At 35.7% G+C, this 25076-nt stretch overlaps 1 protein-coding gene across 1 annotated transcript in view; it reads right to left on the reverse strand.

Annotated features, from left to right (window-relative positions):
• ITGA4 (integrin subunit alpha 4) overlaps nt 1–25076 on the reverse strand; it is an 85782-nt gene that overhangs the window by 46033 nt on the left and 14673 nt on the right. Inside the window, exons 3-10 of the mRNA XM_032755238.2 lie at nt 16541–16647; nt 16319–16448; nt 12751–12818; nt 11326–11455; nt 9907–9992; nt 9159–9221; nt 8930–9067; nt 5588–5699 (exon numbers count right to left, since the gene is read on the reverse strand). Coding sequence (XP_032611129.1) covers nt 5588–5699; nt 8930–9067; nt 9159–9221; nt 9907–9992; nt 11326–11455; nt 12751–12818; nt 16319–16448; nt 16541–16647 — 834 coding nt within the window. The remainder of the gene's footprint in view (nt 1–5587; nt 5700–8929; nt 9068–9158; nt 9222–9906; nt 9993–11325; nt 11456–12750; nt 12819–16318; nt 16449–16540; nt 16648–25076) is intronic.

The raw sequence follows: 25076 nt of genomic DNA on the forward strand, positions 1-25076 counted from the left end.
AAGGGGAAATGCAATTTAGAGACAGGGAAAAGCCTGTGCAAGAGCAGGGAAGCAACAGGCAGCATGGCACATGTGAAGAATGACAACTGGTTTGGAATAACTGGAGTCAGATTTGTGCAGAATATATACATACAGGAACAGAGGAGCAGGAATGGGAAGGAAGAGAAAGAGGAGGAGGAAGAGAAGAGGGACGTGAGAAGAAGGAGTGGGGAAAAGTATTTTAGAGCCATTGAAGGGAAGACAGCAATTTCTTTAATCAGGGCTGGGTTTATACTTCTACCGCTGTGGTTAAATCTCTAGAATTTGCTATATATTGATTCTTCATAACACATGAAGAAAATAACAAGCCTTGATTGTGAAGTGGTTGATGTAATTCTTACAGTATCTCTTATTAGCAAGAGTGATCTAGATTAAGGCAAATATTTAGGAAAAATACAGATGAGCCTTTTCAGCCAAAATATGAAAAAGGCCCAGATAAATTTTTTTCCATACAGAGGACACTTGGGTATATTCAATCTTTGGCTATCACATATATAGATTCAAACTCTTTCTGGATTACACTTGGATCTGTTATATAATAAAGTTCTAGCTATCATTATTCAAATGAGAAAGATATGTTTTGAAATATATACAATAAATGTTTTCCAAGCCTATGCAACTTAATTTGGGACATAATATACAGAACATAGGTACTTAATGATTGCTTTTACTTCATATCTGAACATTTTATTTCATTCTTTTAGTATAAATCAAAATTATTAGTATGTCAGCCAACACTTATATTATGTTTACAATGTAGGCAGTGATATGGGCTTTATGCACATTTACCCAAGTAACTCTCACAACCACCATATTAAATAAATACTCTGACTCCAACTTTACAGATGAGGAAACTGAGGCACAGGGTATAACCTGCTCAAGGTGACAGAGCCAGGATATTGTGGAGCTGGGATTTAAACCCTGCAGCCTGGCCCCAGATCTTGTGCTATTCCCATGCTCTATAAACTCATTAACAACAGAGGTCATACCCCCAAATTTCCCTTCCTAATACCGATTCCTGTTCTGTGTCAAAGAGGTTCTCTCTCTCTCTCACACACACACACACACATTCACACACATACACACACTATTCAGCCATAAAAAAAAAAGAAATCATGTATTCTGCAGCAGCAGGGATGGAACTGGTGGGGGATGTCATTATCTTAAGTGAAACAAGCCAGGCATAGAAAGTAAAATAACACATGTTCTTACTCATAAATCAGTGCTTTAAAAATGTGTTCACATGGATGTATAAAGTAGAATTAAAGGAGGAGACCACCCCTCATATTGTCTTATGCCCAATTTCTGCCTCCAAAGAAAGAAAAAGGAAAAACTAAAAGGCAGAAATGAAATCCACAAGCAGACAGCCCGGCGCCACAACCCTGGGCCTGGTAGTTAAAGATCGACCCTGACCAAATCGGTTATGTTATCTATGGATTACAGACATTGTATAGAAAAGCACTGTGAAAATCCCTATCCTGTTTTGTTCCAATCTAATTACCGGTGCATGCAGCCCCCAGTCGCATACCCCCTGCTTGCTCAATTGATCACAACCCTCTCACGTGCACCCCCTTAGACTTGTGAGCCCTTAAAAGGGACAGAATTGCTCACTCGGGGAGCTCGGCTCTTGAGACAGGAGTCTTGACGATGCCCCCGGCCGAATAAACCCCTTCCTTCTTTAACTCGGTGTCTGCGGCTCATCTTGCTACATTTCGATAGACAATGAAGACTCAGAAGGGAAAGAGGTTGTGGGGGGTGGATGATGAGAAATTACTTAATGGGTAAAAATGTATGTTATTTGGATGATGGATACCCACAAGCTCTGACTTGATCACTATGTAATCGATGCATGTAATAAAATTTCACTTGTACCCTATAAACAAATAAAACAGAAGTGCTCACTTAATGATTTGATGATATATCAATATTTCAGGTGCACACAAAATAGTGCAGCTTGTAATTTACAATTGTAGAATTTATTATGGTTCTGCTCTAAAAATATTCAAACATATAGTCTAAAAGTAAGATAATAAGGCTCAAGGTGGAAAAAAAACTAAACCAATAAATAGTGGTCTTGTCAAGTCTATTTTACATATGAAATAAAAAATGCGATCTGCTGTTGGTCATGTCAGGTATATTAGTCTGTCTGACCAATTTTTTCATGCTTTTGATGAGTTTTACACTAAACTTTTGCCAAATCAATTGGTCATGTTTTTAGAAAATGGCTTGTGTTGCTTTTCTAAGGACACAGGAAATAGAGTCTGATTTTTTTTTCCATTTGAGAACAATTGAAAAGTGATACGACAAATGCCAAGATAACTTAGGTTTGCTACGCAAAGTACCACAAAAATTTGCATAATAAAAAGACATTAGGTGTGATTTGCATCCAATGTTGGAGTCTCTTTCTACATAATCCTACACTTCTTGCCATGAACACAAAGTGTCTTTACCCATCCACCCCAGAAAAATAAAATAAGATGGGGCAAAGTAATAAAGAAATACATAAAGAAAAATAACTTGTAAATTCCTGCTGCCTCATGCAGGCAGACATGGTGGAATGGAATAAAAGACCTCAGCCAAGAACTAGGACACACTGGCCCTGTTTCCACATCAGCAATGGTCTTACTAATATCTAAAATATTGAAAATGCCTACTCATGGACAAAATAGAAGATAAAATTAGAACTGGAGGCCGGGTGCAGTGGCTTATGCCTGTAATCCCAGCACTTTGGGAGGCAGAGGCGGGTGGATCACAAGGTCAGGAGATAGAGACCATCCTGGTTAACACAGTGAAACCCTGTCTCTACTAAAAACACAAAAAAATTAGCCAGGTGTGGTGGTAGGTGCCTGTAGTCCCAGCTACTCGGGAGGCTGAGGCAGGAGAATGGCGTGAACCCGGGAGTTGGAGCTTGCAGTGAGCCGAGATCATGCCACTGCACTCTGGCCTGGGTGACACAGTGAGACTCCATCTCAAAAAAAAAAAAAAAAAAAAAAAAGAACTGGACCAAGTAGAAAAAGATATATGGCATTATAAACACTCACTGAAGTGTCAGTGTAGTCACTAAATGTAAATATGTGGTGAATTATAAATGACATTATAAATAGCACAAAAATATGCAGGAATATTTTTAAAAATCATTTACATAATAACCTTCCAGACATAAAGGTATTATCTTTAGGAGTGGAGTGCTGAGGGATTTCAGTGAGACAAGAGCTGTGTGAAGCCCAGGGTCTCATATACAAATTGAGAGACTGTACTGTCCCCTGAAAGTCGCCTCCGAAGTCCTCTTCCTAAGTCTCATCGACAGAACACTCTCTGTCTGTCCTTCACACCACTGGAAAATTACTTGGGCTTTTCCCAGGTACTAGAGTAATTTTGATAAGGGAATTTGCCTATTGCTCATGACAGTTTTACAGCTCTAACTATAATAATAATTCAAATTTGTCATCGATATTTTGATGCCACAAAAATAATTTCTCATGTGTACATACATATATTTTTCACATTCAAAAGAGTAAAAATAGTGAATGGTCTTCTTTAAATGTGCCAATTAAAACAAGACAGAGAAATCATAGACAAAGTGTTTTACTAAACAGTGATTTTGTGTTTTTAAGAATTGGGTTGTCTCATACAACACACGTGACAAATCAAAATGCATAAACATGGTTTTATCCATAGGTCTTTATTAGGTAGACCCCTTAAACTTGCCACTAAATAAGGCTTATGTTTTCCAGTATTAATTTTATTTTCTACTTGATGGTAGAACTATAAAAAATGGTGCCACTATTTTCTTCATTTTCATTTATTATGGCACATATTCTGTACCTGGTATGGTACATCTGACCCAAAATAAATGTTCAATAAATATTACAGAATTGCTGGTTACTTATGAGATGTAACATCAAGCATAATAAAACTTTATTTTTTTAATCAAATCAGGCTGTTAATAAAAAGATAAATAACAATTTCTTATTGCTGTACATTAAAACTGCACACTTCTGAATGGAGAGATCAGTTATCAGTGAATTGGTTTTCTATGACACTGGATGGCTGCATAGGAGCAGCGCTGACCTGAATTTATACAAACTCTTAAGAGATGCGAACTCAGTGTGACGAGTGACGGCAGCAGTGGCTAATACAGGAGTCCTGCCCCCTTTTTAGGAAGGGCATAAAATACAACATGATCCCTCTTACAGCTCCAATTAAACAAAATAGTCACAACACCTTCCCTCACCTCTGTCCGGGATAAGGTTATTTATGAAAATGAGCCAGTGCCCAACCTGGGGTCCGGGGGGGGGGGGGGGTAAGGGAAGTAGGGGGAAGCTAGTGATGGGTGGGGTACAGAGAGGCTCCCCTCCATAAATGTTTTTTAAAAAAATTATGTGTAATCATAATAACCAAAAGTATATACACATATTTTTTTCTTTCAGTTTTTAAATAGTAAACAAAAAGTCCAGAACAGTAATACTTGTATAACAAGTTACTCTATTTTACGTTTAAGAAGGTTCACTGGAAGCATGTATTCAATAACTGACTTTTTGTATAGAATAATGCATTTTATATATTTAAAGTAGATTGTGGTATCTAGGTACAAGAAGACATTAAGGAGATGAGAATTTATAGTACCCCATCACTTTAATCTCTGAGAAAGCTTTAGCATAAAATCACCATATGCTAATTGCCAATGGCCTTATCAAGAAGACAATTATGAACTCTAAAAATAAGTATCAAATACTTATGTGCTGAACTCCAGGAAATTGCACACTCTCCTCTTAAACCTATTCATCATTTTATGCACAGTTTTAACAGACTCAGTTACTTACCACTTAGAACTAGATTGATAAAAGCAAATTTTTAACAGGGAATGCTAGTACATGCAGGGATTTCAACAACAAGACCGACATCCATGGCAATATGCACAGTTACCACACTACCATCTATTCAATTCATAAAAACTTCAATATCAGTGCGTAAACAGCCACTGTCCCCAGGCTTCCCAGTGGCCTGCTCAGAATCTCTTCTCGAATTCTCCAGATCCTCCCACAACATAGCTATAGGGAATGCCTGGCAGAGCATGGGCTTCCAGAACCCTGCTCCAGCTCTGCAGCCAGCCTCTGGTGGCTTTGGTCAGTGTCTTTATTGTACTGCTAGTTAAATACTGTGGTCCAATGAGTCTACGATACACATTTCCTGCCCATATTTTATTATTTCTGAAATCAGGATCTTCCTTAACAGAAAAATGGTGGGTGTAACAGCTTAATAGGTAGCTTTTAGGGACACATAAATAATAATGCAGTTTCTAATCAATGGTGCCTTAGAATCACTGAAATAAGGTATTTTGAATATCATCCATTATTAACATAGTAAAGATCAATGGGTGACAATTGAGGAGAAGTCATACATAATACTAAAGAAAAGAAAAAACTTAGCATGCCATTCTGGCTCCATTTTCTATAGGAAGGTAAACAATACAAAACTTTAATCATATTTTCTTCCATAAACCATTTTAAAAGCAGAAATCAAGCACCAAATTGGTCATTTTAATTACCTTCAAAGCCATCATTGTCAATGTCGCCAAGATTAACTATAGATTCCCCAAATCTTGCAGCATATTTGTCACTTCCAACGAGGTTTGTTTCCATTGCATTCATTACTGCTCCCTAGATAGAAAGGGAGAGAAAAGGTGTCATTATAACACTCCCTGACAACTTTACACGATTTACTGTTGTAATTGGATATGGATTTTTTCTAATGTGTCAAACAAGTTGGACAAACTACAGACTGAGCTTTAGTACACACATCTCAGTTCAATTCAATAAATATTTATTGAGTCTGTCAACACCTAATAGTATGATTAGAGCTCAGAGGACATAAAAAATTGTCAAACTCATGATCTCTAGCTTTGAAAATCCAATAAATCATTTTGATAATTCAATTTAGCAAATATTTATTGAGCCTTTACTAAAGACAACACACTGTGCAAAGAGTGAAAAGGTGAAAGGGGGCAAGGCAGTGTGTGTATAAAACACATTCCCTTTCTTCAATAAGTCCACAGTTATAGGAAAGGCTTAACACAAGCATATAAATGACTGAGAAGTAGAAACTCCTTTACAATATCGAGATGCAAAAAAAAAAAAATCTAATTATAACAGAATAGATTTCATAAACGAAATGGCATGCCAGGTGGCTATTGAAGGATAAGCATAATTTTGATATACAGAAAAAACTAGCAGCAAAACAAATTCCAAAGAATTTGGCTCTAATGAATGGTATGTATAATGAATGAGACAAAAATGTCAGACTGCAGTCTTATAGTGTAGTGTCTTGATTATCGAGGAAAATTTACTCTTAATTTAGGGAACAATACTAAACACTGAAGGTTTCTGAGATGAGGAGTGACATGATGGAAGCTGGCCTTTGGAACCAGCAGCAGTGGAGCATAGATTAGTCAACTGATAACTAGGAAGGAGGAAGATGAGTTACTACAATAAGACATTCAATAATGTAATAATTAGCTGTTGCAATGACAGTTACCAGTTCTCTTCGCAAACTTTGATCATGTCAGTCTTTTGTATTAAAAAGAAAAAAAGGCCATGTCCTTTATTCTTCTCAAATCTACTTGGCACTCCTTAAGCATACACACGCTCTTTGTCAAGTGTCTTCATTTGTGAATTTTCCAATAGAAAAATTCCGATTTTTGTCTTTCTCAAACACTACTTCCTTTGTAAAAGTTTCTTGACCCAAAGGGAATCACTTATTCCACTTTGTATGTACTTATAACGTGCCATGTACCATGTCGTAGTCAATTGTTTACTCCTATTGGTGTCTTCACAAGATCCTGAAGTCCTGGGGTCAGCTCTAAGATTATTAGCTCTTTTTACAGTCCTGGTTACATTTCAGATACTCACTAAATGTCATTTATTTTATTTTAAATGAACTAAGATGACTGGGAATCATCTTTATAAATATAATCACTGACACCGAAGCAGTGAATGATTGATTCAAAGGAGTCAGGGATAAAACAGCTTGGCTCCTGGGCAAATGTCTAAATTAAGGAGCTGAAGGGTGAAAAGGCTCCAGGGAGAACAGACAAGGTATAGACTTAAGACAATGCAATGGCTCTGAAGTTCTGGAAGGAGAGTTTCAATAGGAAGAGGTGATCACTCTTCTTCAAGTATTTCCTAGTCACAGAGAGTGGTGACTGAGAGTTCGCTAGGAACCCCTGAGAGCTATTTTAGTACAAGTAGGTAGAAGCCAGAGTCACTCAAGTATCATTCTTTCTTGAGTTCATTCAAAAACAATTTCACCTACTTGTCTAGGACTCTTCCAAGCCCTGATGAAACCGCGGTAAACAAGACAGACAATCTCTCTCCATAAGGCATCTGTACTACAGTAGAACAGACAATACCAAATCAAATCAATGTAAATAAATGCCACTTAGTGGTTAGTGCCATTTCAGAGAATTGAGAAATGAGAGAGGTCAGATGGAACAAAGGAAGACTAATCTACATCAGAGGATTTAAAAGCTGGAATCAATTATTAAATTAATCCAAGTGTTTCTAAGAGTAGTGCCTCGGGGTAGGCATGAGGGAAGAACAGGAGGGTAGCCAAGTGGGTAGAAGGGTTTATCTGTTTTTTCTTAATGAGATTAAGATTTCAATGGGGGAAAAATGATTCTATATTGCTTTACTTTAGGTATACATGTGGATGTTTAGTCGTAAAGAGGAAAATAAGAGAAATTTGCAGCATGAGGATGTAGCAAGTACAAAGACCACTATTTTTGGAGATAGAAATGGAAGAAAATTATCTGATATCACTATTAATGAGATTTAATGATCACTGTGTAGATAATTTGCTTTTTACTATTAAATGTAGGTTAAATACAGTCTAGGAAATACCAGAGCATAAATAACTTCCCTGCTCTATATTTTAAACTTAGAGAATCTTCCATTTATAAGACTAGATGTTTTCTTTCTTAAATTGTAGAGTTTAGTCTGATGCTTAATATAAGAACTTGCTAAATGCTCTGAAACCATTGACTGAACATAGTTACAAACACTTTCTTGAAACAGAGTCCACTTTGTTGAATCCTGACTGAAAAATGCTATGCCATTAGAAATGAACTGGTCTTCTCACAAGGCCACTCTTGTTTTCAAATCAAAGAACAGGCCAAAAAGATCTCATTAAGACTCTATCAATTTTTTGTTTTGACTTAACGTCAAGAATCTAGGCTGGCAAGATAAGGCCAGAAGCCTTTGAATTATCAAGTGGTCAGTTTCTACCACAAATTATCACTAATAATTTAAAATCGAATCATAGTGATTACCTATTTATACAATTGATATATCCACTGTGGAATAAACTGTGCCAGTTTTATATTCTTCTCAAGAGCATAATATATATGAATTATGAAAATTAATGTTTTAACAAAACACATCTTGTTTCTAATTGTTTTCAAATTAAGAAATTAAAAATACTTAATTCTTCATCTTCTAGTCCTAGTAATATTTTATAATTTATATAAGGACCTTAACTAGAACTATTAAGAAATCTACATTTTGAAGGAGGTATAAAAATTATTCTTTCAAATTAGATTAGTATCAACCTAAAACTGAAAGAAATTTCAGCTACCAGAGTGAACACATACAAGCTGTGAACAGAGAAACTCCTTGACAAACTATTTCATAGATTGTTCTGGAATATCAAAATGGGAAACTTTCCCATTCATCATCATATTCCATTTCATTTTTAGACTATCAGTACAGTATTAGAATTTTAACTTTTGTCAATAAAAGACACCTGAAAACAATCTCAGATCTCTGGAATAAGGCCAATTTGAGTTTTGATCATAATTCCATAAATAGCTTCCAGTTGGGGCACTTGGACATACCGAGCCAGAGTTGATGTACACAAACACTCTTCCTTCCTCTCTGATGGTGCTCTGCATGGGTGCTCCCACGAGCAGATCTGAGAAGCCATCTGCGTTGAGGTCCACAGCACAGACAGAAGCTCCAAAGTACGATCCAAGCTGTCCCAAAACAAACCAGATCCACTCATTAAGAAAAAAGAAGGGTTACTCGCAAAAGCCCACAGAGATACTAAAGGTGGAGACATATTACCTTTTTACCTTTCATTTCATGTAAGATATTTAGTTCTTTTTCATCAATGCTGAATATATATGCCTGTAATTGGGGAAAAAAATTAGAAAAGTTTTTAGGAATAACATATATTTGTTAAAACTCCACTCATTTCTGTTTGATCAAAACATGAATTTTTACAACTTGCAGTTAATTGCTCAAATATAAAAATAAATCCTTTTAAGAGTGACACAAAAGGGCTTGGGATCCACTGTTACATTAATATGCCTTACTTGCAAAAGTATTTTCTCAGGAATTATCTTACTGATCCTATAGAGGGGGCACAGGAAGTGTTGTTTGCCTCACTTTTCAAAAGTAAGGCTCAGAAAAGCTGAGTGACCCAATGTTCACATAGCAACACAGCAAAAACTGAAACCAGAAATAATATTTCCTTCTTTCTAGTCTTACTACAAAATATGTAGTTACCTCAACTTCTTTTCAGCTGTGAAACTGTTCACCATATACTCCCTGGAAATTTTTAGATAGGTCTATCTTATAATTTTCTTAAAGGAAACAAAGTCTCATTTGACTTTTGTAATTTTTCAGAAAGTTTTTGCTAAATTTCTTCTAAAACCATAACATCTTTCACCAATTCTACTAAATGTAATAACCTGTTCATCATTTCTAATCTTTCTTTCCTTACAACGTTCGCAGTTTCTCCTTTAATACCTTATTCATGCAATGTATTTGAACCTTTGTGAAGAAATAAATGTAAAAATGTAATTCTTACTTTACCAATCTGCTCATGTTGAGGAGCTCCTCCGACTACTTCGGTAGTGTGCTGACTCCGAAAATGACCAGCTCCAACTGAGTATCCTTTAAGAAGAGGGAGAAAGTATGACAGTCCTGGGTAAAGTACATCATATGGCAATATGGGTAAAATAGATCATAAAATTAAATGATACTGAATTCAAAATGACTACATTAAGCAGTTAAGAATATTTAGCATAGAGATACTCAAAATTGGTCATTCATTATGTTTTATGCAATTTTGATATGTGTTACAAAACCGCAGTCATACAGTTTGTATTTCCGAGTCCTAGAAATTGAAAATAGCATCTTTACCTCTGGTGCAGTATAATCAGTTTCCAGGATTACAACAGACATATTTTAGAGTATATTAAATATAAAATCTCAATTGGAAATGAAAACTTTAAACTTTAAATAAAAATCCTGCTAAAGTTCAACTTTTTTTGCCACCAAATCTTTCTTTTGTGATGACTTTTTGATGACAAAAAATTGTTTGTATTTTATGTGATAAAAGGCATATCAAGTTATATTTCTTGAACTATTTCAAAGTATCCTTTAATCATAAACAAGAAAACATTGAATTGTAACAAATTCTTCTACTTGAAATTTCTTCTGTTTGAGTAGAAAGAAAGAGTGCTTGTTTTATAATTATTTCTGAGTGTAAGATGCTCACATTTGACACACATACAGTTTAAACAAACCTGGATTTTCTGAAAATCTATAGGAAAAGCATTTATTTTCTTGTAATGGACATTAATGCCAGAAAACTTTGCATTTCTGTTGAAATACAGATGATAAAGTATCCTACTATTGACTTATGAGATGACAGTGAGGAGGAGGAAGATGATAAAAATAGTTAAGCTCTGGGAAATATTCTAAGAACTTATGAGGTGAAGGTCAGTGAGCTGTTTTTAGACCCATATGCTTCATGGAGCCCCTCATCCGGAACGTGGCGGACAGTACCACTGGCTTTCAGTTGGTGCTTAAGGAAACTATACTTACTTACACAGATGTTTAAATGAGTTAATTCATGTAAAGTTCTCACAAAAAGTTCCTGAGATATGGGAGGCACTCAACAGAAAAAACCTGTATAATGAGTTGACTACACAGAGATCCAAACTTACTAGTGTTTCCTAAAGTGAACTACAAAGAGTAAACTAAACTAGGAGTTCTATTAGGAATTATATATTGATGATTTTAGTCACATGTGTAAATGTAAAATAGTGAGTTCACTAAAGTTTCACAAATCCTATCCTTAAGAGACAGTTTCTGAACTGCCTAATTATTACTGTAATTATACTGGCCATTTAGCTTTGGAAAATACATTTTCCTTATTTATAATTACAGTACTAGTAGTTGTAAGGCAGAGATCATTTAAGTTTGTCAATTTTTATAGTACCTAAATAACTTCCAAATTTTACTTGATTTTGTTTGTCTAAAAAAGCCTTGTATTTATTTGTAGTTATATTGTAGACAAAAAGAGAGCCGGTCCAATAAGATGATCCTGGGGCTCCCATCACAATTAAATCCTGTAAGAAAAAAAAAAAAAACTATTATTTAAAGTTTAATCTCACCACCCCAAACCTCCTCTAGATACACGATAGTGAACATACTTTTATAATAATAAATAAATTCCCGAAGTAGGAATATTCTGTGAAGTTAAAACATACTAGGAAAAAAAAAAGCCAGAGAAGTTGGCTAATGGATTTCTAAAAGTGAAATCTCAGAGAAGAAACTCTGAAACTCTCATTTAATGCGTTTATCAGTGGATTTCAAAAGTTGAAGGGAGAAGTACTGAATGCTAGAGTAAGCTTTTGGGAGAAAGGCAATGTGGTTCCTATTCAAGAAAATCATATGTGGGTAATTCATTAGTGCTAATTATGGAGACAATCATGTGTTGCCAAAGAATAAAAAGTAGACTTAATTTATTTCTATTTTCAAAGAACCACTGACTAATTTTTCTAATAATGTTAGCTTAGGGAAAAAAAGTCCAATGGAATGTGGGGCATATTTTGTTATACAGAGGAATTTAGGAGAAGAAGATTGGAATGAGCATGCCCTTGCCTGGTATAGTATGAACACTCGCAGCAATTAAATATCTTTAGCATATTTCTATACTCCTAAACAATTCTAAACTTAAAAAAAGTCAACTTAAACTGAAGAAAGCATCTTCTTTGTAAGCATTTTAATATAACTGTTAATATTTGCAGACGCTGTCAACCCCAAACTTGATATAGCGCCTGATCTTCATGGAGTCAAAAAACATTCCTGAATTCATAGTGTGTTTTTAAGAAAAACTGAGAGATTTGGGGTTGAGTACAACTGTGCCCTTTCATACATATCCTAGAAGGTTAGAAAGAGAGTAAGAAATCTTGGGAATATTGTCTATCTGATTTAAGGGGATATTAAGTTCTTAAATTTCCCAATTATCATAATTTTAATGAAAAATATAGACTGATATGCTTCCTTTGCCCCTCAACTAGAAATTTAAGATAACATACTTGGGTTGATATTTTCAATACCTAAGTTAACAAGACAATTAATTGTAGCTACTTTTGATTTTCATTAAATTCTTGATGAAAGAAATATTCTTCAGTATAGATTTTAGTTCATCTTATGTAGTATAGCCATCTAAATATTGATATTTTATTGAAATATATGTGGAATTTTGAGTGGCAAAAATTAAGTTGTAATACTCAAATTTAAGAGACATGATGAAGATGTTGCACAATTTTTACTTTAAAACATATCAGTCTTCCAAACCATGAGAAGAATTAAGACTCTATATGTAAACATTTATAGTAGCTATTTTTTGAGCAATTACCTTTGTGTAAAAACTAGATATTCCAGCTTGACATGATGCAAAATTTTCTCCAAATTTTTTCACATAATCTAAAATGAAATATTAAAACAACTCAGAATTTTATATTAAAATAAAGATATAATCTCCATAATTTGTTTCTTGAATAAATCCTTACAAAAACATCCTTTAAGGTCTATAGTTTGTACTTTTTAAAAATAAAAACCAGTAACCTTGATATAACAAATCCCCTCCATATTAATATTCAAAATATCCCTATGAAATGGCAATAAAAATATCTCCCTCTGCTTCTTCTTCATAGGAAGCACACACAGCATATACTCAAAATTTTTTGTCAAATGAGTAAGACAGAGGTAGGATTTGTGATTTTGAGTCCATGTTTTCTTTTTACTGTATATATTTAAGGTGTATAACATCAGGTTTGATATACATGTATATATAGTGAAACAGTCACTACACTTAACATACATACCTCCTCACAGTCATCTTTTTTGTGCATTTAGAGTGAAATCTACTCTCTTGGCAAATTTCCAGTGCACAATTATTAACTCCAGTCCTCATGCTGTACATTAGATCTCTAGACTTATTCATCCTACACAAATGCAGCTTTGTACACTTTCATCAACATCTCCCCATTCCTAACCCTCTCTCTGCTCACCCTCTTCTCTATGCATCTGACTTTTTTATATTCCACAGATAGGTGAGATCATACGATATTTGTCTTTCTGGGCCTAGCTTATTTCACTTAAAATAATGTCCTTCAGGGTCATCCATGTTGTCACAAAAGTCAGGATTTCCTTTTTTAAAGGCTGAATAATACTCCACTGTATATGTTTAGGTATATATATATATATATACCTCACACAATTCCTTATCCATTCATTCATCTGTCAATGGACACTAAGGTTGTTTCTGTAACTGGGCTATTGTGAATGCTGCTGCAATGAACATAAAAACACAGATCTCTTTATGTGGTACTGATTTCATTTCCTTTGGATATATACCCAGAAGAGGGATTGCTAGACCATATGGTAGTTTTATTTTTAATTTGAGTAACTTCTCTGTTTTCTATAATGGCTGTACCAATTTACATTGCCGCCAACAGTGTGCAAGGGTTCCCTTTTCTTCACACCTTCGCCAACACTTGTTATCTCTTGCCTTTTTGATAATGACAATTCTAATAGGTGTGAAGTGATATTTCATCGTGGTTTGTAATTTGCATTTCCTTGATGATTGGTGATGCTGAGCACCTTTTCATCTGCTTATTGGCCATTTTGATGCCTTCTTTGGAAAGAAAGCCATTTGGTCTCTTGACTATTTTTTAATCAGTTATTTGGTTTTTTGCTATTGAAGTTATTTGGTTTTTTGCTATTGAGTTGGTGAGATCCTTATATATTTTAAATAAATAGGACTTATGCGATTATTATTCCCATTCTGCAGACTGTCTGTCCACTCTGTTGATTATCTCCTTTGCTATGCAGGAGCTTTCTAATATAGTCTCATTTGTTTATTTTTGGTTTTGTTGTCTGAGCTTTTGGTGTAATTTCCAAAAACTCATTGCCTAGACTAATGTCAAGTAGCTTTTCTCTTATGTTTTCCACTAGAAGTTTTATGGTTTCAGGTATTGTGTTGGAGTCTTTAATCCATTTTAGTTGACTTTGGTATATTTGCTAAGATAAGGGTTCAATTTCATTCTTTTGCATGCAGATAGCCAATTTTCCCAAAGGCATTTTAAAAAAAACTTTCAGGTTCAGAGTTCATGTGCAAGTTTGTTGCATAGACAAATTGTGTGTTGTGGGGGTTTGATGTACAGATTATTTCCCCATGCAGGTAATAAGCGTAGTACCCGATACGTAGTTTTTCGATCCTCTCTCTCCTCCCACCCTCTACCACCAGGTAGGCTCCAGTGTTTGTGCCTACTTTGTGTCCCTTGTGTCTATATGTACCAATGTTTAGCTCCCACTTATAAGTGAGAACATGTGGTATTTGGTTTTCTGTTCCTGTGTTAGTTCGCTTAGGTTATTGGCCTCCAGCACCATCTAAGTTGCTGCAAAGGACATTATCTTGTTATTTTTTATGGCTGTGTAGTATTCTACAGTGTGTATGTATCACATTTTCTTTATCCAATCCAACATTGATGTGCATTTAGGTTGATTCCATGTCTTTGCTATTGCTAACACCATTTAATGAAGAGAGTATCCTTTCTTAGATTTTGCCCAACTGGAAATATAGACTGAATCAAGATCTGCATGGACATAAAGGTCTATTATTACAAAACCCCATGAATGAATGCTTTTGGAACTTACTAAGGGGGAAAAGCTTTACTTCTTCCAAAAAATGATAAAAGAAAACTTCTATGAAAATAAGAATTGGAACCACAGCTTCCTTTTGGCTTTGCTAAGCAGAAAATTTAAATAAATTGGTAAGTCATTTATAATGACCATTTCCAGTCAGGAGTTTTCATCCCTTTAAAAAATATATATATCTTACCTGATCCTGTAGTTTACAATTATAGACATATTAGGTTTATGGCATCTTGAGATTTTTGTAGTATGTGGCTAGGTATATCTGAGAAAAACTAAAAACTCTACTATGAAAATATTTTAAAGATAAACCGAAAACTATTAGGAAGAGAAGATAGCAAACATACAGAAACCAAGACTGAGTTTTATTGCAACTGAGAATCAATATTCACTTTTTTATCTAAAGGCAAAATAGGAATATATGTAATATAAGCTGCTCTGTGATGTCACATTCCAGGGAAGAAAGACCCAAGTCTTATTAGCATCAATAATTGAACTCAAATACTTGGCCAAAGTATTGCCAACCAATAAAATTTTTCTTTGGGTGCCGAGGGATTTTTTTTGAGAGTGAGGGTGGTTAGAAAATTAGAAATTTGCGTTCATATGTTTCTTAGCTTCCTAAAGACACATTGTTGGATTTTAGTTTTGCTGCACATACCCTCTGAAATGCTTTGTTGACATTCACCCCAATTCTGCTCACTTCTGTTATGTCCTAGCTCTGTACTTGCTGATGCTACCTATAGCATAGAGTTACCATGAGAAAAATGTTTCCAACTCAAGACACCAATCTCTTGCTGCTTGAACGAAAACATGTAAATTAGAAAAAGAGATAGTGAGTGCGAATGAAAGATTTGCTTACACTGATTATTCTTCCCGATTACTCCTGGAAGCTAAAGGTAAAACAGGAAACCTAAAGTCTTTCTTTTTAATCAGACTTCCAATATAATTTCACAATTTAAATGTCCTATATTTGCTGGGTACTAGTCTCACTTATACCAAATTGAAAGTAAATTTAATGCAAAAGTGGGTAGTTAACCAGCTAGATTTCAGAGTTATTCAAATTGTAGAATTTTTATAGCACCAAGTACATTTATGAAAAATAATGCTATTGCAATTGGGTAAAGAAAGAAATTGAGTAGTTAAAAAGAACATAATTACTTAGAAGATCTCCCTCTCCTCTGAACATCTAAACTTTAACGTAAATTTAAAACACTAAAAGGTATTCACTTACTTATCTTTATCTAATTCATATCAAAATCGTGCCTTACCTTGATAACACGGAGCTATTCTTTTACTCAGTTCTGTTCGTAAATCAGGGGGCATTCCATAGCAGCCACCAGTGGGGAGCTTATTTTCATTCTTTATGTAAAATATATTTTTCCATCTATGCCCACAAGTCTGAATAAAATAAAAGTAGACCAAATGATGTGAAAGCTGCACCCAGGATAGCTGATTTCACGATGGATCAGTGGACCAGTTCCAATACCTACCACGATGGACCCATTTTCTCCTGGCTGTCTGGAAAGTGTGACCCCCAACCACTGATTGTCTCTCTCTTCCAAACAAGTCTTTCCACAAGGTTCTCCATTAGGGCTACCTATAGCATGTGAAAATAATTTTATCAGTTGTATTGAAAACATTCTACAAAAGAAGAGAAAACTGTGCACTCATCCCCAGTACTTTTCTGTTAACTACTCTATCTTATATTCAGTGCACAATGTGAGGATAAATGTGAATTACTCTGTGCCAACATAATTATTCTCTAATACAAGGTGACTTTTGTTGTAGAAATGACCTCTTACTGGTAGCACCATGAAGAGACAGACTCATTCACCTAAGAGATAGCTAACAGGACTAGGAGTGGGGAAAACCACTTAATGCTAATACCAGGTTGTGCAACTACAACTGCTATGTCTAACGTTTGGAAAAGAATTAGCCATTTATCTAACAACGTAAGCAATATTATCAGAGCACTTTTAAAAATGTTCTTCTACTGAGATATTAAGAATAGAAAGACTACAATACATCCTCAGCAATTAAGGTACAATTTATTGGAGCTGGAAGGTGCAGAAAGTGTTTCTGCAGAAAGTGTATTAAGCGTGCAGAAAGTGGAACATACAATTAGCATACCAACAATGCCTTGCGTTTACAAGAAACTGCCCTATGTTTACATTTATTGGAATATGACTCATGTTTTCAACAGAGATAAAAGTGATTTGGAAACCAGATTATCTCAGTAGTAAATAAAAAACTTTAATACATACTTTGGCAAATGCATGAATAGCCAAACATAAATAAAATACTCATGTACTAGATAGTACTTCCATTCTATATAAGAAGTGGTCTTCAGTTATCTTTTTTTTCTTTTGTTAGAAAAAATTATTTGTGTTATAGCTGGGTTCCTATTAAAATCCTATGTTAAGTAATTTCAAATAAGTTACTTTAGGGGAGAGTAAGATGCAGTATCCTAAGATTCTTTTTGCTGTCTTTATTTTCACCCTCTTCAGTTGGCATATGACAATTCTATTGCATCTGTTCTTAATTCTTGGCAAATACATTAGCATCAATTTGATTGGATAAGGATGTGGAACTTGGGTTTGTTAATTTTGAACACTGGTCACTAGGTACCAAGTTTTCATCAATTTATGGTGATCATTCTCTATATCATTGGCACTTTGTCTCCTCCTATAATGATGACCCCTAAATGTAGTTTCCTGGGCAAACTCAGAACACTTACAGAGATACAGACTAACATTTTTATTTTTATTTTTGTGGTACCAATGGGGATCTCACTATGTTACCCATACTGGTCTTGAACTCTTGCCTCAAGTGATCCTCTTGCTTTGACCTCCCAAAGTGCTGGGATTACCAGCATAAGCCACCACGCCTGGTAAGGCTAATATTTGAGAAGTGAAATTATTTGCACTAAGTCTCCTGGGTAGGAGAGATTTTGTTTAAGGAGTGTGGGAAGATGTTTGTTTATACTTTTGTTTTCTAAAATGTCATTCAGGAAAAACAACCTTTAATCACAACTGAAGTGAAGAAAATGTTTGAGCCCTTCCTCTGGAGATTCTGCTCCAGCAGGTCCAGGTGAGGCCCTGATTACCCTAGATTAGTGGTTCCCAATCTTTTTGGCACCAAGGACTGGTTTCGTGAAGACAATTTTTCCATGGGCAGTGGTGAGGGTTGGAGTGAAACTGTTCCACCTCAGATCATCTGGCATTAGATTCTCCTAAGGAAAGCACAACCTAGATCCCACGGCTGTGCAGTTCGCAATAGGGTTTGCACTCCTACGAGCATCTAATGCCACCACTGATCTGACAGAGGCAAAGCTCAGGCGGAAATGCTCACTGGTCCACCGCTCACCTCCTGCTGTGCGGCCCAGTTCCTACCAGGCCACGGGCCAGTACCCATCCACAGCCCAGGGATTGGGGACCCCTGCCCTAAGTGGTTCTCACGGTCAGGAACACTGTTACTGTGAAATGCAGAGAATGTTTTTCTGGACAGCATACACATAGAATAAATGACAACTCCCACTAACTGGTAATGGCTTCCTGGAGAACTAGACTGAAGGGAGGAGGACTAAGACTACGTCTGGACAAAGAATGCTGGGGTTGATTGGCAATGGTGTTATTAGAATTAGAAAGGAGTCTTGCTGTGGCCCAAACCTTGGTAAAGAACGGTCCAGGTGGACACATAAGGTCTCCGTGTTAAATTGAGAAAGGAAGGGATGAAGAGAGAAATGACACGAAAAGAGAAGGGGAAAACAGAGAGAAAATGGTAGGAGAAAAAAAAATTGTGTGGGCGATAGGTAAGGTTTGATGCCAAACCAACAAAATTTAAAGTAAAAGAGAATGACAAAAAAGGCATTTTAATTTTCATTATAATAACATTTTCAGTTTTCACTAAAATCAATTGTTTACTGTCAAAAATAGATAACAAATGGTAGATTCAGTCTACATGAAGTTCCTGTTATTTACTACAATAGCCATGTTAATAAGTTCCCTCTGAAAATACTAAAATTTTTATGAAGTTATAGTCAACACTCAGTTAAGACAATTGAGCAAGAGGAAAATCAAAGACAGGAGAGGATGGGGGTCACAAATAACATGGCATGTATAACAGACACTTTCATTACGATTACATCCAATATTTAGAAACAAATCTATTATTTTAGAGAGAGCCACCCAGAAGATTAAAAAGACAACAGTTTAGAACCACAAAGTACCATGTAAATAGCTTAATGAAAATGGCCGAAAAATTATGTGCAAAAATAGTATATTGTTATCGGTTTCTTAGCTGAACTGTTTTGTAAATTTCTAAGTGAAGACTAGACAAAGTCTTGCATTATGAACTGTTATCTATTTAATATTCTGCATTGCCTCCTCGTTTTAGTTTTAGCTCCATCAGGTAACATCACAATGTCATCACTGCCCAGGCTCACACTGAGGTTTACACACACCACAAACTACTCACTTTCCCACTTGCTAACATCACTTCCCTGAAACTTCTTTCTCTCCACATGAGTGCCTCTCAGCCTCTCTGGGAAAAGGGCCACTAAATCATTAGGCTATTTTAAGATGTGTCCCATGTAGTCTCACCGAAGTCCTGGGACTTTATTTCCAGTGTGGCTCATGCCCTTCCCTTCTTCTTATTCTAGGTTAAAAAGAATGATTCTTAGAAACAGGAGAACAATTAGCCCTCCAGAAGCCACAAGAAAGAGATATTTACCTAAGAATAAATGTAGGAAGAGTTTTCCCAGGAAGCCAGTGATGTGGTTCATTCACCCGTGAGCAGAAGATATTTCAAATAGAAAAACATATGGCAGGTGTGTAAGTGGGAAATTGGTGGGGTGGGGGTCAAAATGCCACTAGATGTAATCTCATATCTGTTACAATGTGGTTCCAAAAAATAGTTGCCTTCTAATATATAGATAAAATTTCTGATTAATTTTCAAATATCTCCTATACAGTTGTTAGTTAATCCACTCTTAGATACTGACAGATGACTCTCAACATCAGCACTCAAGGGTTCTTAAACACACAGGATGCGATCACTCAGAGGAAATTGTAGTGAAATTGATTAATATCTTGTAGGAAGAAGTATTTTCATTTTTGTTAGGGTTAACTACATTTATTTATTTACAATGTTTCTGGCCTACTTCCAAGGCTTAGTAAATAGTGACCTCATTCATCTTGCCCAGGACTATATCTTTGTCATAATCTCACCCCCGACAAACAGCCCAGAAATGGGTGCTGAAATGGAAAGGTCAGTAAACAAAAAACAATTTGAAGCTTCCATTATGGTTTGACTAAGCATCTTCTATTTATTTTATATATTTTAATTCAAAACGTGTGTAAAAAGAATGAATGCACAGCCAGAAAGAAAGTTCATGAAAATAGTCATGAAACAATCATTCTTCCACAGAAGAAAAACCAATCTTAATAAGTGAGCAAATACATATACTACATTTAGATATATTTCCCCTTTTCACTTCTTAACACTGCTTTTACCATAGAGGCAGCCCCCAACAGCAATGATAATATTGAGGTAACTTTCAAGTACTGATGATTACAGGCTAGAATCTGTTCAGAGAACATCCTGTAATTCCCCCTAGTGTTCTGGGTTTTTTCTTAATTTCTGGGACTTTTTATCTTTTTCATTTTTAGAGAGATAGGATCTCACTCTGTCTTCTAGGCTACAGTGCAGTGGCATGATCATAGCTCATTGCAGCCTCAAACTCCTGGGCTCTTGTAATCCTCCCACTTCAGCCTCCTATGTAGCTGGGGATATAGGTGCCTACCACCATGCCCAGCTTCTCTTTTCTTTTGTTGTGCCTGTGGAATCTTAGAAGAGGTAAGATCTCTACATGATCAGCTTGTGATCATGGCCTTCTCCAAAGCTTTTCTCCCTTAACCTGTGTGATCCTGAGTCCACTCCTTTTCCACTCAGTACTCAGCCTTGACTGGACATTAGAATCAACTGAAGGGAGTTTGAAACCGGTACCTCCACCTGGGCCCCACTCTTAGAGGCTCAGACTTGACATGTCTGGGTTAAGAACCGGACATAAGAATTTTTTTGAAGCCCCCCCAGGTAGTTGTAGCATACGGTTGGGCTTGTGAACAATAGCTCTACAATGTAGCTCAGGGGTGTCCAATATTTTGGCTTCCCTGGGCCATACTGGAAGAATTGTTTTGGGCCATACATAAAGTACACTAACACTAACGATAACTGATGAGCTAAAAAAAAAATTGCAAGAAAATCTCGTATTTTTTTTTTCTCTTTGACATATTGATTTTATTTTCTTTGGATATAGACCTTCAGTGAGATTGCTGAATCATATAATAGTTCTATTTTTAAATTTTTGAGGAATCTCCATACTATTTTCCATTACAGTTGTACTTACTTTGCCATCAACAGGGGGCAGGGGTTCCCCATTTTTCCACATCCTTGCCAACACTTATCTTTTATCTTTTTTATTATTATACTGTAAGTTCCAGGGTACATGTGCACAACATGCAGGTTTGTTACATGTGCCATGTTGGTGTGCTGTACCCATTAAGTCGTCATTTACATTAGGTATATCTCCTAATGCTATCCCCTCCCCCATAGCCCCACCCCACGACAGGCCCCGGTGGATGATGTTCCCCTTCCTGTGTCCAAGTGTTCTCATTGTTCAGTTCCCACCTGTGAGTGAGAACATGTGGTGTTTGGTTTTTTGTCCTTGTGATAGTTTGCTCAGAATGATGGTTTCCAGCTTCATCCATGTCCCTACAAAGGACATGAACTCATCCTTTTTTATGGCTGCATAGTATTCCACGGTGTATATGTGCCACATTTTCTTAATCCAGTATATCACTGATGGACATTTGGTTGGTTCCAAGTCTTTGCTATTGTGAATAGTGCTGCAATAAACATACGTGTGCATGTGTCTTTATAGCAGCATGATTTATAATCCTTTGGGTATGTACCCAGGAATGGGATTGCTGGGTCAAATGGTATTTCTAGTTCTAGATCCTTGAGGAATCGCCACACTGTCTTCCACGATGGTTGAACTAGTTTACAGTCCCACCAACAGTATAAAAGTGTTCCTATTTCTCCACATCCTCTCCGGCACCTGTTGTTTCCTGACTTGTTAATGATCGCCATTTTAAGTTTGTGGATTTGTGTTGGGCCACATTCAAAGCCATCCTGGACCACATGGACAAGCTTGATGTATTAACAGATGGTTATGCCTTTCCTGTATTATATTATTTAGAAACCTACTGTTTTAAAAATAAAAGTAACATCCTTTGTTCCCCCTTGTGTTTAGTTACCTATTGAAATATCAAATGTTAAGCAAATTGTCTTTGGGTAGAAATACAATATTTCTAATTTGGTCAAAAATGACGATTATTATAACGGCCATGAGAGCTAATTCTCATGAATTTCTCTGACAGAACACCATAAACAACCTCAGATTATCTTTATATTTTATCCATATGCCATGCTGAGGTGATTTATAATCTGGTTTTCAATTCAGTTCATACGTTACTCATCTAAACTCTTAGTAAATCAAATCAGCTCCATAATTGAAAAAGTACTTTACATGGTTTAACATAAAAGAGGTCAGCAGAAATTAACATGTGATAATTTTCCCTGCTTTTAAACAACTAGAATAATTCTTTGCACAGTTAAATGCATTTTTCCACTAGATATTTAAAAAACAAAGCCACATTAAAAGCCATCTCCTTTTAAGCCTATCTTTCTCTTTCCTACTTTTTTTTAATTTGGGAAAGAAAATGTAAAAATGCATGCTTAGTACTTCAGTTTCTTTCTTCCTACTGATGTGTATCAGCATATATAAATGTGTATATAAATGCAAATAAACAGGAATTTTGATCAAAGAAATAGTACAAAGCTAGTTAAGTACATTCTTTACTCCTCCCCCTTTCATTGTTATTCATATCACCAGTTTTAGTGTCATTGCTCCAAGTGTGACAGGGACTATGGGAGATTAGGTATTTGACCTTGTATGTCACCTCCATGAGGGCAGATTGACTTTTGTTGACAGCAGCATTCCCATAGCTCAAGATAGTGCCTTACATGCAGTAGGCAGGAACTCAGTATGTATGAGGGAGGGAATTTTGAAATACATTATATCACCACAAAAAAAATCCTTTACTAGAATGTACTACTGCATAATTATCACCAAACTTTCTGGGATCTAAGCTTTGGAAAGGTCTTTTCTCTTTACTATGATTCTTCCCTACTTCTCTTCCAAAATATTATTTTCTTCAATTTTAAGACAGTAACAGATGGGCTGAAAGCAAACAGTCTCTGAGTTTGAAGATCTTTACAAAGGATGATTTGTGAGTGGGATGACTTAAGACAGAATCAGCTGGGGTCCACAGAAGATGCCTATCTCAGAGGGTTTCTGCGAGGACTGTGGAGTAAATGAGATATGTGTGACGTGAGTGGATGACAGCCTGGCAGAGAAAACATGAAAATGTTAGTTGCTGTTGGCATCATCATATTAAAGATTAATGTAAGCATATTAAGCTGCACATGCAACGCAGCATATAACCTGGCTCATAAAATATATGTGGCATATCATTATTGGGGAACTGTAATCTACACATTAACTCATTTTACACCCACAGTAGTAGCAGAGGATGGCTGTATTATTAATTCTATCCTACAGAAGAGAAAATTGAGTCTTAAAGGAATCAAATAACTTGCCCAAATCCATAAGTGGAAAGATTAGAATAAAAAATAACATCTTTGATCTCTAAGTTATTTCACTCTATAGCACAGAACTCTAGAAATAAATATTTCAGACACATGAATTAACTGAAATCTATTCCACTTTCTGAAGCTTTTAGCTGAAAATATATAAAATATAGCAAATATGCCCACAGACTGTACAATCAACTTTCACTTGTTCAAGAAAAAGGTCACTTACTTGTTCCCTATCTTGCCCTGCTCTTTTCCTCCATTTAGAATGGTTCTCAGTATTTTGGCATTTCCACTAAAGAAAGAAGGACCAGGGAAAAGTTCAGACTCTAAGGTCTTCTTTCTATATAACTTTTGACAGTGCAAGTGAAATACTTTGTGGCTAGGAAAGCTTGGGACTTTCTAATGCAAGTAAATGTCTGCTTTATCTACCTGTGTCATCATACTGTGACTTCCCCACCAATTCAGACATTTGACTGGGGCTCTCAGTCTGGCTTTCTGGCTACTAAGACAACATACCTACTTACCTGATCTTTCAAAACTCATGATGTGATGTGAAGTTTCAGAAAAGCAGTAAAAGCCCTTACCTTCCACCATCTTTTTTTTTAAGCTGAAGCTCTATTCCATTGTGAGACAAATCCTATACATTTCAAACGGTTCCACTCTAAAGTTTTCCTTAATCCTGAAACATGAATGACCCTTGTTCCAATTCCATGTTTTATAGTCATTCATTCAAGATATTTTTTATAAAAGCAATAATTAAAGTATATAATCCCTTTGCTCACATAACTTCAGATTAGGAAAAATATATTAAAAGTGAGAAAATCCATTCAAATATGACAACATGACAAAATTTACCATTGCAGGGCTATGAGGATGACAGAAAACTTATGCTGTGTATGCAAGAATGCCTGGCACCTAGTAGGTGGTCAATAAATAATCAATGCCTCTGCTCCTCGGGGTATGTACATTATGGTGCTTTGAATTGAGCCAGCAGAGGGCACTCACAATGCTGCAAGAATTGATTAGCAGTCTTTAGCTTTTTAATTAAAATGGCCCCTTTAGTTTTTCCTTTTAAGTCCTAATACTAAATCCATTAATACTAATCCATGTAGTAATTGACTGTATTAAACTATGTACTTTTTTCATACATCTAGTTAAACCTGGTGGCAATGTTTCTAAAAGATAATGTTTATGAATACTACAATAAAAATAATTTTGGGTAATTAAAAGTAAAATATCCTTGGGATTTAGAGGTGACACAAGACATAAAGTACTAAACTTCTAGAACTCTTTTCCTCCAGCTAGTCT

The sequence above is a fragment of the Hylobates moloch genome, unplaced genomic scaffold, assembly GCF_009828535.3.
Source record: "Hylobates moloch isolate HMO894 unplaced genomic scaffold, HMol_V3 SCAFFOLD_1, whole genome shotgun sequence".
Classification (NCBI taxonomy): Eukaryota; Metazoa; Chordata; class Mammalia; order Primates; family Hylobatidae; genus Hylobates; species Hylobates moloch.